Source organism: Aythya marila (assembly GCF_965140915.1).
Source record: "Aythya marila genome assembly, chromosome: 21".
In the NCBI taxonomy this organism is placed as follows: Eukaryota; Metazoa; Chordata; class Aves; order Anseriformes; family Anatidae; genus Aythya; species Aythya marila.
Window position 1 is genome coordinate 2,561,622 of NC_139062.1, and position 17,183 is coordinate 2,578,804.

The 17,183-nt window shown below is 46.7% G+C and overlaps 1 protein-coding gene across 6 annotated transcripts in view; it reads left to right on the plus strand.

Annotated features, from left to right (window-relative positions):
- The window catches only part of RERE (arginine-glutamic acid dipeptide repeats), a 222,979-nt gene that overhangs the window by 162,593 nt on the left and 43,203 nt on the right, over nucleotides 1–17,183 (plus strand). For all 6 annotated transcript variants that reach the window (XM_082776734.1, XM_082776733.1, XM_082776736.1 and 3 more), the window contains one exon: nucleotides 11,920–12,000. In XM_082776734.1, the coding sequence (XP_082632860.1) occupies nucleotides 11,920–12,000 (81 nt within the window). The remainder of the gene's footprint in view (nucleotides 1–11,919; nucleotides 12,001–17,183) is intronic.

Sequence of the window (17,183 nt, forward strand, 5' to 3'; positions counted from 1 at the left end):
TCTGATATCTCGCTCGTTCCCCTATCCACGTGTGCACGAGCCACCACGTTTTCTCTCTTGTTTGTTTCTTCATGCCCTTCCTCTTCTCCCTTACCCCCCTATTCATAGCATCCTCTCAGATTTATATTTAGGCTATATGGGGAGATGGATCAGACAGGGGCTTATGCATTTAGAGGACCCAAATAAGCACCCCAGCATCTTGCTCTCCCCTGGATTGGAGTAATTTCAAGCACTCAGATCAACCATTCCACTTCTTACAAATTGGAGAAGTCGAAAGAAGGCACCTCTGGTTTATTAGGGTGCTTATTTTACAAAGGAGTTAACCTGTTACGGAGGACACTGTCTGGGTCTGTAGGTCTGGGAGGCAATTTCAGAGTCTCAGCACTTCTTCCCCAAGTCCGCACCTTTCACATTCCCTTTGCCACCGTTCTCCTTTGTTACACACGCATCATTTCTGGGCCTTCATTTCCGATTCTTTTTTTTCTCCCTCTTCTATTCATGGCTCACTTTTTCACATTTGGCACCCTCTCCCCCCCGCCCCTCGACTAGATGTTTTGATTCAGAGGCCCTTACACAAAAGAAAAGGGAACTTATGAATCATCTGCTTCTTTTTAAAGCTACTTTTATGCGTTGCTGCCAAGATCACCGTGTGAGCCAACGTCTTCCTCGGTAATTGGATGGCGGCGTTGCGGAAGTGCATCAGTCACTCGCTGTGATCTTACGTTCGCGGGACAAAAAAGCAGTGGATAATTGAACAATGCAGGTTGTAGCGTGGGTCCCCGTGCCACGGGAGCTTGCAAGGAACCGAAACCTCGCGCAGTGGAAATTAGTTTTAAAGGGGGGAAAAAAAAATCAGAGCTGATAATTGTCAGGCAGCTCAGCTGATGGTGCATCCACGCTGCCGTAAGCACTCCGCTTGCAGATTTTGGTGCTCGAGTTGCACGGTGAGCAGCCCCGCTCCAGCTCTGCCGAGGGGCTTGCTGACATGCTGTCTGCTGTCTCTTGGTGGGGACAGCTCAGGGATTTCTCATCTCTAACTTTTTTTTGACGGGCAGAATTTTTATATAATAAAAGCCCCGGTGATGATCAGCAAACCCGGCTTCAAAAACAGGTGGCAACCTTGGGCAGTGCAGCACTGAAGATGGCTTTCTGGAGGAGATTTGGAGTGTTCTGAACGTGCTTGTGTTGGTCTTGGGTGTTGAAGGCTTTCTGATACTGTGTCATCCTAGGTGGAAATGGAAGCTGGCTGCTAAACTTTCATTTCTCTAACTACAGCGATAGAAATTCTCGAACCATCAGAACCCCCCTTTTTGCTGTGAACACTTGAGCAGGATGGAGAACTCCTGCCCTACAGGACAGAGCTTGCTTTCTGCTTATTCTAGGTCTCTCACTGAGCCCGAGTCTCTTAGCTTGGAATTTAGTTCATCATTTCTATTATTTCTTAAATCCAGATGTGCTGTCTCAGGTATCTGAGTGGCAGATGAATCCCGAGACACGTTGAGGAAGCTTGTAGGGGTGGTTATGCCTTTTTAGTAAGGGTCGCAAACTGGGATTTTTATCTTGGTACTTGAACTCAAACGTGGGCACTGTAACTGCAAACAGCCCCGCTGTTTAATTATTTACTCGGCGGAGTCACCTGCAGAAATATTTGCCTCTCTATGTGGATAATTTCCTTGGGGATTCTTGCCACCATTTTGTCTCATTATTCTCGGATCTGTTCGTTGCTCTAAAGCATGGGAGCTCTTGAAGTGGTTTTGTTCATTTCCTTCTGTCATTTGCAGCAAGTCACTGTTTGACGGCAGAAATACAGCCTCCAGAATAATTGACAATAATGGCTGAAATCCCAGAGGAACAATATTTCCGCAATAGGGAACTTCCACTAGAAATACAGCGTTCGGGTCTTGAAAGGATCGCACAGTACATTTCAAGTAGTCTGAGTGCAGCTTTTTGTCTGCAGTGTTACAAATCGAGTGAAAGGACAAAAAAATGGCACTGAAAGCGGAGAACTTCGGGCTTGCATAATGATGTCAAACTTGAGCAAATTGACATGTATTTTTGGAACTCTGTATGATCCACGTAACACAAAGCTAAGTCTTTTCTGGGGGAAAAAACGAAGGAAATGGAAATGTTCGGGTGTTTAAGTAGAAAGCTCAAGTTGGAGGCTTATCTTATGCTAAGCCTCAGGTTAGTTATTAGCTGGTGGTCTGACCGTGCTGAGCTGCAGCTCCAGGCTGGGATGGGCGCGTGTCTGTGCTCACCCAGTGCCTACAACAGGAGTTCTGCTATTGATAACTTCATGGAGATCTGCTCGGTGGGAGCAGCGAAGCATTCCCTACACTATTTTACGTTTTTACAGTGTATTTTCACCAATTCTGGATGAGCATTAGTCTAAGAAACCAAAAGCAGGTAGCCTTTTTCCCTTGGAAGTTTGCAGGTTAAGTGCTGAATTTCTGCTGCTTTCCTATCTTAAAGGGAGATCCTTTCAGATGTCATAAGGGAAAGGAAGCGTATCCTTAGAAAGAGATATTGTCCAACTTTTTTTTACTTGCTGTTTAGTTTTGATCTACCAGAAGGCTTTTTCCATATGCTAACTTTTTAACAGCAGTTTAAAATAATCAGAAGTGAATCTGCGTACAGAAAAAGATAATCTGAAGTAGAATCAAAAGCTTGCTGTTGTCTCTTGGCAGCAGCAAATTGTTTTGTTTTTCTGGGTCACAAATGTGCCAGACCTTTTCTTCTCTTTAACTCTGCAAATGCCTCTTAAAAAAAAAAAATATCACTTAGGTGAAAACTCACTGAAATCTTTCAGCTTTGTTTGCGGCGGTGAGAAACTGTTGATTGCAGGAGATGACAAAGTTCAGGTGCCAGGAATAGATAGCGAGCTTTGGTGGTGTTTTTTTTTCTTAAGCCCACAGAAAGGGCTGGGCTCAGAATCCTGGCTCATGGACACGTGCAGAGAGAAGCAGTTCGGTGGAGGTGACGGAGGCTGCAGGAGGCTTTGTGGGTCCTGGAGAGCTGCACAGGTCTGGAGCCAGCGTGGTGCCGGGTGGGTGGGTGCCTGCCAGCAGAAGGCCTGCCACGGGCATTTAAATACAAATGTGGGCAAGCTGGCCTGCCCAGTTCCTCGCTGGTGGAAATGACTGTGCGTAGTAGCATGGGGAAATGCCTGCAATGTCTCCGTACCGTGGGCCTGGGTGTTTGCAGCTGGTGGCAGCTCGGGCTTGCTGCGCTGGGGAAACTGCCCACAGCGGGACCCAGTGCTGCCAGGGTCCTGTGGCCTGCTCGGGGTATGGGGGACACCCCATCTTGTCCCCCATCCTGACTTTATTGGGGTTGAGCTGTGAAAGGAGCAGCCCTTGACCCAGCACTCATGTGTGCCTGTGGCTCGCCTTGCTGTCGGACGTGTCGCAGGCACTGCCGTGGCGTTACGATGGATCCTAACGCTTGCAATAGTCCAGGAATCGCATTGCCAGCGAGGCAGGGCTGTTTATCAAATACCCTTTCTAGAGCTCGGGAAAAGTAAAGTCAGTTTTCTTTTTTTTTTTCCTCCTGCTGCTGCTTTAATATCCAGCCCTTTTTTGATCTGTGCACCAGCATCTGATGTGCCACTGCAGGCTGTCCTTAGATCAGGTTTCTTGGCGCGCTGTTGACTTTATCTCGTTTACCGGATCACATTTCTGCTGCCATACGCCGTGTGATCGCAGCCTCCCCGCAGCTCCTCAACAATTAGCGACCGAGCAGGAAGCGTGTGTTCATTACAATAGCCTTTTGATTCTGATTTTGTGATCCCGTGGCGGAGCGGTGGCACCGCTCGGCTCTGACAACCGACTTCCCCCGGCTCGGGCTGCAGCGATCCCGGTCGGCTCTGGCCACGTTCTGGCACGGGGAGAGGTGTTGGTGGGGCCACCAGCTTCCAGCATCACAGGAGCATCGTGTGGGGACGTGTGGTGAAACACCCAGACCTGATAAACAGGGAGGCCACGCTCAGAGCAAAACCGAATGCTCCTCGTTTAGGGGTAATTGATTTTTATTTTCTGTCTGTTTTCTTTGCTCTCGCCCAGAAACAGGTACAACATTCACCAGCAAATAAAAAAGCCTTGCGAAGTGCTTTGGGTGAATCTGAAATCTGTCTCTCTACAAAAATAGCTCTGTTGCAATACAGATGGTGAAAGAAAGCAGGGGTTAGCGCATGAGGTTAGCAGCATCCTGACAGCTCGCAGCCCGGGGTGAAGGAATGGTTGAATTCTGCCCCGGCTCCGGAAAAGCCCGGGAGCTGTTGTGTCACCTTCGATAGCGCGATGCCTTTGATGCAGGTTTCTGCATTGATCCTTGGCATGAAGCAGAGAGAGGAAAGAAGAGATGGAGAAATTGGCAGTTGGGCTGTAGCTCGCGCTGTGCTACGATTTAGAAACTTGTACCCCCTTACAACATCATCCCCGATAAAATAAATGGAAATTAATTTGGGAAGCCTTGAGGTGAGCACCTGGGCTGTCCCTGCAGCTAGCTTGGGAGCCCTTTTCCCAGACCAGGTATGGCTCAGGGTCGGAGACACGCGGCCGGCACCACGGCGAGAGCATTTTTGCATTCTCGTAAGGAGGGAGAGAGGAGAGAAGGGATGATGAATCCCCTCTGACCTCTGGAATGGCAGTATAAATACTTTATTGAAAATTCTAAATAAATGTGTTTGTAACCAGTAATCCTGCTCTGCATGCAGTCTCATTTAGCCAACTGTGTATGCAAATGTGCTATTAATGTGTTTGCATCCAGTATAAATATACAAATCTAATCTGTTTATATATGTAATTTACACACAGCTGTGCTCATGCTCACTTAATACCAGTATTTTCAGCGAGCGAGAGGTATCATGGGAGATCTATTGTTCAAAACAAAAGCTACCAGTGCAGCACCATGGCAGGGGGATCATTATCATTTCAGGATCTCTTGGCATTCCCTTGAGGGAGGCTGCTTAATGACTCGCCGGCTGTGTGCGTGGCTCTGGGTATCCGGAGCGGGCCCTGGTGGTGCTGTGCGCCTCCGCAGCGCCGCGAGGCTTCGGGGCTGAGCCCCTGGTGCTCAGCTGGGGATGGAGGGTGTAATGCTGCAGGAATACGGAGTGACCCCAATGGGACCGAGAGCGAAGTGCTCAGCACCTTTTAGGCCTTGCTGCTGATCTATTTCTTGTCTTTTCCTGTCCGTAAAGGCCAGGTGATCTTACAGGCATATGGCCTGGGGGTGTATGGGTTTATGGCACTTAGATGACCAGCAATGCACTCTGAAGAGCTGCTTTGAAAATCCAATGAGAATGTTGGTGCCCTTAAACATAGATGGGTATCTAATGAACACCATAAAAATGTTTTTTTTTTTTTTTTTTGTTTGTTTGTTTGTTTTTTTTCCATATTATCTTTGAGTTAAAGGCCTTGGTGAAAAAAAGAATTTGATTTTCAGATTATGAAGCTCAAAGGAGAATTTTGCCTGGGGAAAAAAATATTAATTGTAACAAATACACAAGAAAAATAAGCAGAGCGCTATCTATTAAGGGTGAATTTGTTTTTAGTATGTGTTGTGAACTAAGGTCGCAATCTGCTTAATGAAGAAAATAATCACATATATTTTGGAGGTAAAGCGTGCTTTTAACAACAACAAGAAGTACCTATACACACCCACCCACCGACATATAAGATTTTCCTCTTCCAGTGCCTCTCCACAGAGCAATCACCTGCCTGTGCCTTCCCTCTTGGCCTGGCAGTCTGGAAGCACATTTGTGACCCAATTAACAAAGCATTTACCTGTTCAGAGTCACGGAAGGGGCACATTAAAAAAGCAAACTGCAAAACCCCCCAACAGGAATCACCACTTTTCCCAAAACGGGTCATTCCAAAGCGTGTAGGTGGTGATCAAGCAGCAGCAGCTGGCGTTGAGGGGGTGGCTGGCAGGTATTATTGCTCGTGCTTCTCTGATACCGTGAGCTACTGCTCCTAGGTAGGGCAAAGCATCGCTGCACCGCTGCTTGCCACTGCTCCACGACCTTCTGCAGGCCAGGCGGATCTGGGAAGCGCTTGTGGTCATGGAGCAGAAGCATTCGCACTGCAGCAGAGGGTTGCAGACCTCTTCAAGCAGTTGCCAGAGCCACCCAGTGAATGGTTTCTCCTACCTCTGGTCGTGTCAGGGAAGAGCAGTGAGGCCCCGTAACCACAACCTCTGCCTCAGTGCAGAATTATTGGGAGAAGACTCGAACGTGCTGGTTGGTGACAGCCCTGCTTGCTGCAGGACACGAGGAAATGCTGTGGTAGATGTGGGACACAGCAGTCCCATCCCTAACCTGAAACATGCTGTAGGCTAAAGGCAGGTGGCCCTAAGCAAGCAGTAGAGGCACAGATATTTCTCCAGAGATCTACTTCAGCTTCCACTTATGTGCATGAGATGTGCTCGCGCCTCTCCGATGCGGTGTCTCTGACGCTGAGGCCAGGGCAGCGACACGCAGAGATGCTTAGGGAAGGCTCACGGAGCCTCTGCATTAAACAAGTTTGCCAGCTGGGTGATTTTTGCAAGCTTGCTGTTAACTGATGTAACGAGCAGCAGCACGAGGACCCAGTGCGAAGGGTAAAACTGCTGGCTACTTCAAAATTAAATTTAAAAAACATAAAGCAGAGTTACGGTAGTGACAGGAAACAATAAAACAAAGGAAGTTCAGATGAGGTTGAAGCATATCCTGTTCTCCCAGCAGCAGGCCATATTAAAGGAACACAGCAGAGGCCTGAATATAGATTTTTCTTGACAGTTCCTTTCCCAGCGGACTGATTTTAGAGGTTTCGGGTGAGCTTTGCTGGGTCATGATGCTCGTTCCACACGCTACGGTTGTAACCTAAAATATCCTCTTACCTCGGACCAGTCCCCTTCGTGGCCCAAGGATGGGCATCCTTAGGCTGAGAAATTCCTCTGGATTCTCCCTTCAGCCCTCTCCCCTGCTGCTAGAAATGGATTTTTCCCCCTCTTTTCTTCTGTAGCTTTCTGTCCTCTTCATGTGGTGGGACTTGAGCCTCTTAGCACTGTGCCATGGAAGTGTTTGACTCGGTGACCAGACAATGTCTGTCCATCTCCATCTGCTTCTCCATTGTGCAGCCGCCCAGGCTCGGTGCCAGGCTGCGTTCCCTGTAACATAAAACACCTTTTTTGGTTCCTGCTGGAATCACTTGCTGAGCAGTACTTGGTCCTGTCTGCTACTGAGCACACACAACTCCTTTGAGGTAACGATACAGCAAATATTAACATCGTTTTCTGCTATAGCCAGGTGTAATTTGGAGGGACAATAATTGTGAACATGGGAAGTTCTGTTGTGTTGGCGTCTTCAGGTTAACCTGTCTCCTTGTCTTAAGGCAACTGTCGGGATACTTCTGTTCCTGGAGGACAGTATGTATCATTTAACCTTATCAGCAAATGCCTTTATTTGCACTGTACACACATAAGCGAAATATAATGTTAAAAACCAGCCAAGCTTTTAATAAAATGTACTCTGCGTGCTGAAATCCAGCCAGTGTGCGTATACAATGTCTGCATGCTAAAAATTGTTTGGGGCGATCTATAAATGTGCTGAACATTTAAGAGTTTTGCAGATACAACCAAATCTCATTTTCGTTCCAGAATAACTGCCATAATTTTTCATCCTGTGAAATTTAAGAAATAAAGATGCTTTTACGCATTTAGTGTTTATTTGCTGTTAACTATTAAAGCCCTGTAAATCTTCTTAGCACGTTTGCTATAAAACTTAATAAGGTGCATTAAACGTGGAAGATGGTGACAACTTCAGCTGGCATCTGCCTAGCAAATCTCAGGCCTTTCAAAACGTCCACTGTACCTATTGCTTTCATGATCGTAAAATCTGTATTGGAAAAAAAAATCATAGTGTTTTCCACTCTAACTTCCCTTTTTTATACGCTCATAATTTAAGGAAATGTTTGAGAGAAGAACTTGTTGTTCTTGGACACGGTCTAAAGAGGGGATTTTTTTTTTTTTTAGAAAAATTGAGGAAAAATCCTTATTTGTTGGATTAAGAAGGAACAGAAAAGCCTCTGTATTTGTGTGTTTGCAAATGTATTGCATTACAACATGTTTTTCATTAATTAACCAGGTGGGAGTCGTGGGAAGGGAAAGAAATAACACATGGCTTCTCTTAAAGAAAATACATTTGATCTAAACCCGATTGAAGCATCACCTCAGAAGAGACATATTAGTAGGAGTTACAAATTTGCGGTTTTATCACTCGTCCTGCCTTTCTGAAGCCCATGAGGTTTCCGTTTGAAATTCTTAAATTGATTAAACTGGTTATTTTTTACTAGATGTTATTCTTGTGTGCTTTTAGAGCCAGCCGTATCTTCGATTTGTGCAGTAAACAAGATGAAAAGTGAACTGGGAGCCTCAGTTCCCAGTTAAAACCTGGGGTGCTGAATTTCAGCATGCAGCAGCAAATTTTTCCTGCCAAGCTGTAGTCTCTTGATAATAGAAACCCTGACGCATAACCTTAACTACAGCTTTGCAATGGCATTATCATCACATTGATAAACATGCCATCTGAGCTCTGTTAGTCAGAACATAATGGCTTTGTGTATCTTGTCATGATATTTGTTTCTCGGGATAAAATATGGGACCTGCAAGGAACACATATGCAAACATTAACATGCTTGTTCCTTGTTCTTCCTTGGTTATTTATAGCTCCCTGTATACACATTGGAGCAGGATACTGTAGAACCTAATAAATTTTACTGGGGAAGCTCAAATTATAAAATGGCATTAGGAGATCTTGTGTTCTGGCTGGTCAATAGCCATGGTAACCACTTCATAAAATATCTCTGACTGTCAATATTGACTGACCTAGCAAGCCATGGGATTTCCTAATGCTGCTTCACAACAATAATTACCCGTAGTATTTTTGTCAGCTGTGTTACAGTTTGTCTTTGGTGACAGCACAAACAATAATGCTGACAGTCCTGTCACATGTCGAACTTTAAAACATTACTTAAGTGGTAAAATTGGAATGTTTATCTTAATTTTTCAAAATACAGAATTTGGATTTTCAAACCACTGTGCTCTAGAGCCACTTCGTTTTCTTACCAGAGCTCCATTCTCCATGGGTTTAAGGCTCTTTAATTCGTTGGCTGTTGTTTGCTGATACCTTCTGCGAGTGCCACGTCTTCTGCACTGTTAAAATGCAGCCATAAAATTTGTTGCATGTCATTTGTGCAGAGGAGAGAGAATTCAAACAGCATTAGGCAGCCTGTTTTATGACAGACAGGAGAACAACAGGTCGCTTCTGATTTGGTGTGTGACTATTTGCTTCTCAATATTTAAATGTGTTTGGGAGAGGTCTCTGTTGTGCTGGACTTGGAGAAAAGCAGTAGCTGGTTTTGTTGCAGGCTGAGCAAGAGCTGAACATAATGCCTGAATTAATGGAAGAAGGGGAAGGAAAACGTGGAAGAGAAAACATTAAAAAAAAAAAAAAAAGCCTTAAGTTTCAGATTTTCTAAGTTTATTGAACTGCTTTTTATGTGTGGTTGTTGAGAAGAGTGGCTGTCTCGTGCCTTTGAGTAGACACAACTATTTTATAGCTTTTTGTGCTGCCTCAGTGGCCTGGTGCTCATTTTATACGACACTGATAAAGGTGGCAGCATAATTGGCTGGGGTTTCGGAGCGGCAGAAGGACGCCTTCAGTCACGTTTGGAAACCTGGGGCGGCGTTTCAGGCTCCCTCAGACAGGCTCTGCTAGGCTGACGTTGCCAGTAGGGATTTTTGACGTCTCCTGAGTCAAATGGAAAACAGTTTGTCATAGCTGGTTGGTTTGTTTGGTTGGTTTTGTTTGCTTTAGCTTTTAATAGTTGAACGAGAACACGAAGCAAATGTAAAAGAGTTTGATTTGAAACCTTCTGAAGAAGATAAATAGACTTCTCCCCTGAGAATTCAGGTACACCGTAGTAAATGTTAGGTAAAACAAGGAATAAATAGGAAGCCAGGCCTTTCCTCTTTATGGGATTGCACTCTCCTGTTCCTTGTGCTTTTCACCCATGGCTGGAGTCTCACCGCTCTGGTTTCTCCTCCTTCCCCCCGGCTTTTCATGTCGAGTTCTCCCATATGCTGTTAGCTGATGCCGCAGAAGTGCTGTACTGCTGATAGCACCCAGGAGGCAGTGGTGTCGACAGTCCGAGTTCATTTTGGCTTGCCTGCTCTTAAATCCTCCTCCATGTAGTTGGTTTTCATTCTTTGCCATAAGTTGTAGCCAGGAACAGCGCTGCTCTTTCGGGATGCCGGGGCTGGCAGGAGGAGGATGGCGCCACTGCCATCTTACCTAGCCCAGAAGCACAAGGCAGCAGAGGTGTGTACCTGGTGTCCCCCTCTCGGTGTAATGAAAATTCCTCGCCATTCACATGGTAAACAGCCAGAGGTATGCATGCGAATCAGCCCACAGGCTGTGGGCAGCTTGGTATCTGGTGATCTTTGGGTGTGCAGGGCTGGGACCGTGCCATTAATCCAAGGGGCCCGGTGCAGGATCCCAAGCACCCCAGGTGCTGAACTCGACTCCTGCGTGCTGGGTCCCCTGGTTTAGGAGAGACCTGGTTTTAGGTTTGAGCCCCAACACACAGGGTTGAGATCTCAGAGCGTGGACCAGGGGCTGTTTGTTTGTGTCCCTGTGCCCCCAGGTGGCTTTGTGGGAAGCCTGGTGGTCTTAATGGTTTGGAGGGTTGGGGTGAGGTGAGGAAATGTTTGTGATTCTGTTAAAGTCCCCTCAGGTGGGAGCAGGTCTGCCCAGTGATGTGGTGGGCACTTGTGGGGCATGCAGAGCGCTGCTGTGGCAGAAAACTGATTGCCCTTCCTCAAATTCCCTAGCCACCACACAGCATGGAAGCCCCTAATCCCCTGCCCACCTCCCTCAGGTCGGTGTTTGCAGGAAGAATTAGTCCAGAAGGCACTAAGCCAGCCTGCTGGGTGCGTTTGTACTCGGGGAGCTGCCTCTGCTCCTCTCCTTCGTGCCCCGCTCCCCTTCCCTCACAGGCAGCGCTCGCTTCGTGCCCTCCGGGCTCGGGCCTTCATCTCCCCGCCGCGGTGCCGGGAAGGGGGAGGAGAGCCGCGGGGGGCAGCCGGGGGCTCCGGGAGGGTTTTGTGGGGTTGTGTTTTGTGGGGTGTTGTGTGCGTGTGGGGCGATCCAGGCCGCCTTTTGCGGCGCGCCCGCGGCGCCCAGCCCCGCCGCCATCACACGCTGGGCGGCCGCCGCCTCCCGCCCGGCCCCCGGCTCGCCTCAGCTCCCGGCGGCCGCTCCGCGCCGCTCCGCCCGGCCCCCGCCGCCCTTCTCCCCGCTGCCAGCGGCCCCCGGAGCCGGGGTCGAGTCCCGGAGGGACCCCGGAGCTTCCCCGCGGAGCCCCCCCGGGCCCCTTGAGCGGCTGCGGAGCCGGCGGAGGGAAGCGGCGGAGCCGCCTTGGGGGAGCTTCCCCGGGAGCGGGCGTCAGGAAGGGCGAAGCCGGGGGGGAACGCGTTGAGCCCCCCGGCACCTCCTGCGGAGCCTCCTCCTCCTCTTCCTCCTCCTCTTCCTCCTCCTCCTCCCCTCCGCCGCCTTCCTCCCGCTCGGGCAGCAGCGCTGAGGGACGCGCGGCGGCGGATTGCGGCCGTCGCGGAGAAGGAGCGGCTGCGGTACTGACTTTCTTCTTCTAAAGCTTCAAACGCTGCAAGTTTGGCATAGGAAGGGATCTGGCTCGATTTTTTTTTCTCTTTTTCGGGGGCTTTTCCGAGCCTTTTCTGCCTGCTCCGTCGCTGCGTACGTGTACGTTTCCTTCCATCGGCAGTCCTTGCGCTCTGAACTGTTTGGCAGTTGTGCTGATTACCGAGATCTTTTTGTTTTCCCCTCTGCTGACATGCTATTTTTGTTATCTTTTATCGCAGAAACGTTTTATTAAGGGGTTGAGGCAGTACGGCAAGAACTTCTTCAGGATCCGAAAGGAGTTGCTTCCGAATAAGGAGACCGTGAGTACATTCGGACTTTATGTAATTTGCTTTTTCTCCTGCTGCTTCAGCGTTTGATCTGGCAGAACTGCTTCCTTTTCGCCCCGAATTTGATCCCTTTCGGATTAATACGAGAGAAAACATACGGCCGGAAAAGGTGGCTGTAATTTTGAGTGCAGTTTTTAGGTCTTAGCGTGAAGGCTGTTACATAAAATCGGCGTCGTTGCTGGACCAAGCCATTAAGGTTGGATGAAGTGCGTTTCTGGGGGATGAAATCTAATTTTAAATCTTGACATTACGAGGGGATAAAACATTCGTGCCACCAAGTTGGGCTCGGATGGCAGCGGGTAGTTAAAGAAAGCCGAAAACAAAACACAATCTAATTGAAGGTGGAGGAAGGAGGAGGTATGTGCCGCTGCCGCGACCTGCACCAGCCGTGGTGGCGTTTTTAACTCTTCCCTTCCTGAAGTATGCGGACAGCAGAGGTGGAACTTGAGTTTCTGAATCGATCTGAACTTCATCAGGCTGCCGAACTGTCAAATGCTATTAAAAAGCCTGGCAAGTGCTTAGGAGGAGGGCGGGCAGGGAGGAGTGGTTGACTTCTTCAAAGGAAAGCAGGGTTGGGAAGCCTTGGGAATCTAGTTAGTTTTCCATTAGTCCTAATTGCCGAGCCTCTCTAGAAGCTTCGGTTTCCATTCTGCAGGTGTCATTTAACTGCTGGGAGGGCGGTTTTGGAAAGCAGTATTCATGTTCCTTCTGAATTTAGAAGGGGAATAACTCCATGAAAAGTGAGGCGGGGTAACTGTTTTTTAGCATTTTCAGTGTGCTTGCATTAATGGTTCTGAAAATATTTATTTAAAGCATAACCAAAGAGAGGTTGTTTAGACTTTTTGTTTGTTTGGAACTTGGATGAAAGGAAGAGCACTGCTGGGAAAATATTTTACCACCTGTAAAACCGGCATACTGGAAGATGTTTCCTTTCTCCCCTTCTGAGATGTTCTTGTGACGTGACCCGGTGATATCAGTCTTTCATCAGTAAATAGCTAATAAATGTGTGAGTCAAATAGGAAAGGGAGGGTGAAGTGATTCCTGGGGTGCCTCAGCCAGCGTCTCTGTTCACTGATTGCATTGAGAACGACAGGGAAACTTAATTACTGAGCAAGTGTAGGTAGACCTTGCTTTGGTATTTAGTTGGATTTTGAGGCACGAAGGCCTGGTGTTGGAAAGATGGCAGCTTAAGAGGAATGCTGAAATAATGTGCTCCTAGCAGCACGTAGCCAGCTTCAGCAGCCCTTTCCTTTCTGCTTTGGAGTAACTCCTAGCAATGGATTTAGGACAAGTTTGTGTTTACTTTAGAACACATTCTTCTGACGGAGAAGTTACTGTTTAAAAGTTTGAATTACAGTGAGTATGAAATACAGCTTGAAATAAAACACGTCTCTTTGTGCTAGAGAAAAAGAGTTTGCAGGAGAAAAGAAGAAACTAAAGACCTGAGAGCTGGGGGCATGTGCCTGACCCTGTTTCTGCTACTTGACTTCTGCTGTTTGCACTTGGGTATCAGGCCCAAGGCTCTGTAGAAGGTTTGCAAGTGGTGTGAAATTTGATACAGGCTATTATTGTGTGAGTGTTAGATTTTTGTTTCATTAGTTCCAAATTTTTACTGTCGGGAAGACTAACTACCAAGTTTGAGCAACTGGAAGCCGTGTGTTCGTGGTTTTGAGCAGGCTGTTTTAGCCTCTAGTGGTAACTGATCTACAAGTAACCTTTGACCGACAACAGATTGTTTAATCTCTGTTTCCTATTTTTGCCCACAGGTCTCCCTTCTGCTCTCTTTTAATTCCCACTCTGTTTTCAGACAAAATTTGCAGCATTTTTCCTGTAGTAAGACACACAAGATAAAGGCTGTAGTAAATAGTATCTGACTATCCAGTTTTGCTTTTCCTCCTTAGAGTGGTATGAGGAATATTGCAAATTACAAGGTTCTGGAATTAATTTGTATATTTTTAGGTCACTAGAATAATTTCAGAGACTTTGCCTGTCATTCTTCTGTTGAGATGTGAAGTAACCCCCTAGCAATTCCAGAAATGCTAGAAAACAGGCCTTATTTTCCTGTTTAGCCACCGTATTAACATGAGGTAGAACTCTAAAAGCCTTTATAGGCACACAAGGGAACTACAGCAACTCCCAAGTCCTGCAAAAGCTGCTTGAAAATGAGACAGGGACATTCTCGAAGTGACTTGCCCTAAATGGAAACCAGGTTATAGGTCAGTACAGCCTACACACTTCTTATTTATTAGGAGTTTACCTAACCAGTCGCTGAAGTCTGTGGCGAGGGGAGGCAGAGTTGTTTTTTCTTCTCTGGAAAACCCACTTCAAGTTAAATCTCCTTATTTTCTTGCTTTTTGTATAATGCATGCCTTTTCTAGACGCTTAGGCTGCTTTCTCCGGGAAAGAACTCCTAATGCCTCCTTAAGCCCTGCAGTTGGAACATTGCAGTGGTGGGAGATAAGTAATACAATAGAAATACCAAATTATCGTGAAGACTAGGCCTATTTATATTAAATCAAGCTGATGCTACTGGAAAGGAAGTCAGAAACTAGAGGTTAATATGGCACTCTTTCTTTTATAATATTGGGAGATGTATAGTGGCCATGGAGAGGTGAGAATTGAGCCATACTGTAGGAAGTTTTCACAAGCATGTTAAGAAATGCCTTATTTGAGCTCTGCCTTTTGCTTTTTTCCCTCTCCGCAGTTCATGAGAGCTGTTAAGAAACCCCTGTGCTCCTCAGTGTGTGTTTTAACTAATAGAACACGTTTTTTTCAGCGTTTTTAACGTAGTTACTTCTAAATGAATAACCAGCCAGAAAAGATCTTCATGAAAGAAAATACTGACTGCATATCAAAGCAGTATTTTTGTTTAGGTCTTCACTCATCCAGTTTATTTCAAAGCAATTATGTCTAAGAGAGGTTCCCAGTGGGCACGAGCGTAAATAGCTGTAGCATTCTTTCTCTTCAGGCTTTTATGAGCAAGAGACACGGGAACTAAACCAGCTCTTATCTGAGCATGCCCCCTGCTGAAACGGGAGTGCTGAGGTTGATTAAGGAAAGCCACTGGCTTTAAGGCTGGATCAGCGTTAACCGTGTGATGCTCTGGAGAAAAATTGCCTCCATGTAGATGGGCTTAAATACAGCTTCTGAAACTTCCTTGGGTTTCCACTCAACTCTGCACTAAATGTATCTGTCCCTCCATTCCCATGTGTCCTTCCTTTCCCCTTCCTCTTGAGTAGCTCTCTCTTGTCGCCCTGCTTGGGAAGTCCCCTCGTGTCCTTTGGGTCATGCTTACATTTTGGATTTTTCCCCATGGTAAGCCATGAACTTTCAGAGAAGTCTTTGTGACACGACCAGTTTTCGTGAGTAGCTTCCATTTAAATTCCTGTGTTGTAAGATGCAAGATAAACAGCTGGCAGCAAGGTTTCATAATTGTCTGATTTGGCTTTGTCTGTGCTTTTTTCTTCCTGTTTTGGGTTAATTCGCTAAAACTTGGTGATATACAGGATTCTCAAAGCGTTAACAATCCGCACTCCAAATTCTTCAGGTGATTGCACTGAGCTGCTTGAATTGGAGAGCTTCAGAAGTACCAGCATTGATGGGCCCATGATAAATGGACTTAAAAGCCTACAAGATCAGGGCATGACTTCCTGGGTTCTTCTAAATAGCTTAGCTCTGTGTCAGTGATGTGCGAAACACAGGGCCAGGAGGGGGACACCACATCACGGTGTCAGAGCCAGGTCCTCTCCCACTAGAGCTCCTGCAGCCCCCTTTGTGTTAAATATTTTGTCTGACCAGCAGAACTCCAACATCTTGGCCACCAGAAGTGGAGGGGATGTAAGTGAATGTCCCATTGGTAGCTGGGCTTAGGTTTAAGCCTAATAACGTGTGTTAGTCACTGGCCACCACATTTGCTGCAGATGAATTCAGGCTTTGGAAACATCTTCCATGGGAATAGGCCCAAGTGCTTATTAAGTGCTTCTGCCTATTTTTAAAAGTGGGGCTGACACCTCCCCAAAATGCTTTGAGGTTCTCGAATGACTCCTCCTGCATTCATCAGAAGGGTTTATGGTGCAGGGATTGTGACCGTGGTCTGATTGTCTGCTCGTCTCTTCCCCTGGTGAGCCTTGAGGAGCCGCTTGCTGAGGGAGAAGTCTAAAAAGAGAACAGTGAACCTTTGTGGAGACTTGCAGGCTTTGGTCTAATTTTGTTTTGAATTTCTCTGTTCAGCACATAGGCATCTCTGCTGTGTATGATTTTTGGTTTGGCTGCTTGGCAAGAGACAGCAGACTGTGATCTGAAGGTCTTACCTCTGGGTGGATGCTTCTGGATTTAGCCTTAAAACACAGTGTAAATAAAAGTAATGAATATCAACTGCCTCCCTTAGATCAAAATACCTGCAGGGTGCTTTCTCATGTGCCTGCAGACTAAACGTGCACCGATTTCTTCTTTAGGAAAAATATTCTCTGTTATGGTAGTAAAAATCCTCCTGCCCAAACGAATGCTGTTTGGGATTTGTCCCTGAGACTAAATAAGCTGTCCTCTGTTAATGTTAGGAGGCAACATGAGTGCAATGGGAGCTTTCAGCATAAACTTCTGTTTAATTTTAGATTGGAGTTTAGCTAAACAATTTTATTCTTGCCTCATTAATGCTTAATCTCGTGTTACATAATACACAATATTGGCTTCCTGAGTAGCTCTTAAATATAGCACAAATGTGCGGTGGCTGAAAGGTCGCAGCGGCTGCCATATGTGGAGCCTGGCAAGGTGTTTGTCCTCCGACCATCACGGCTCCGTGCTGTGCTGGTCAGGGCAGTGCAAAATGCCACGGGACACACGGGTGGCAACCGTTCTCCTGCAGCATAATTGCTCAAATCGTAGCTTCCCGTTGATAAAGAGGGGGATAATTAGGTGAATATCTTTAGGTCCCTTGGAAAAAAGTGATTAGTTAGCCCCACATTGAGTTTTTAATATTTACACCTAGGGGTGTAACTTACTTTTAGCAGTAGCTGAATTGGGTTGTGGCTGCGGGCTGGGCGTTATCGCTGCTCTCCTTTCCCAAAAGAAATAGGTTTTGTTTGATGGTGCATTCCCCTAACGAGAGCATATTAATACACTGCATGGTCCAGCCCTATTATTTCCTGACTTGTCTTTGC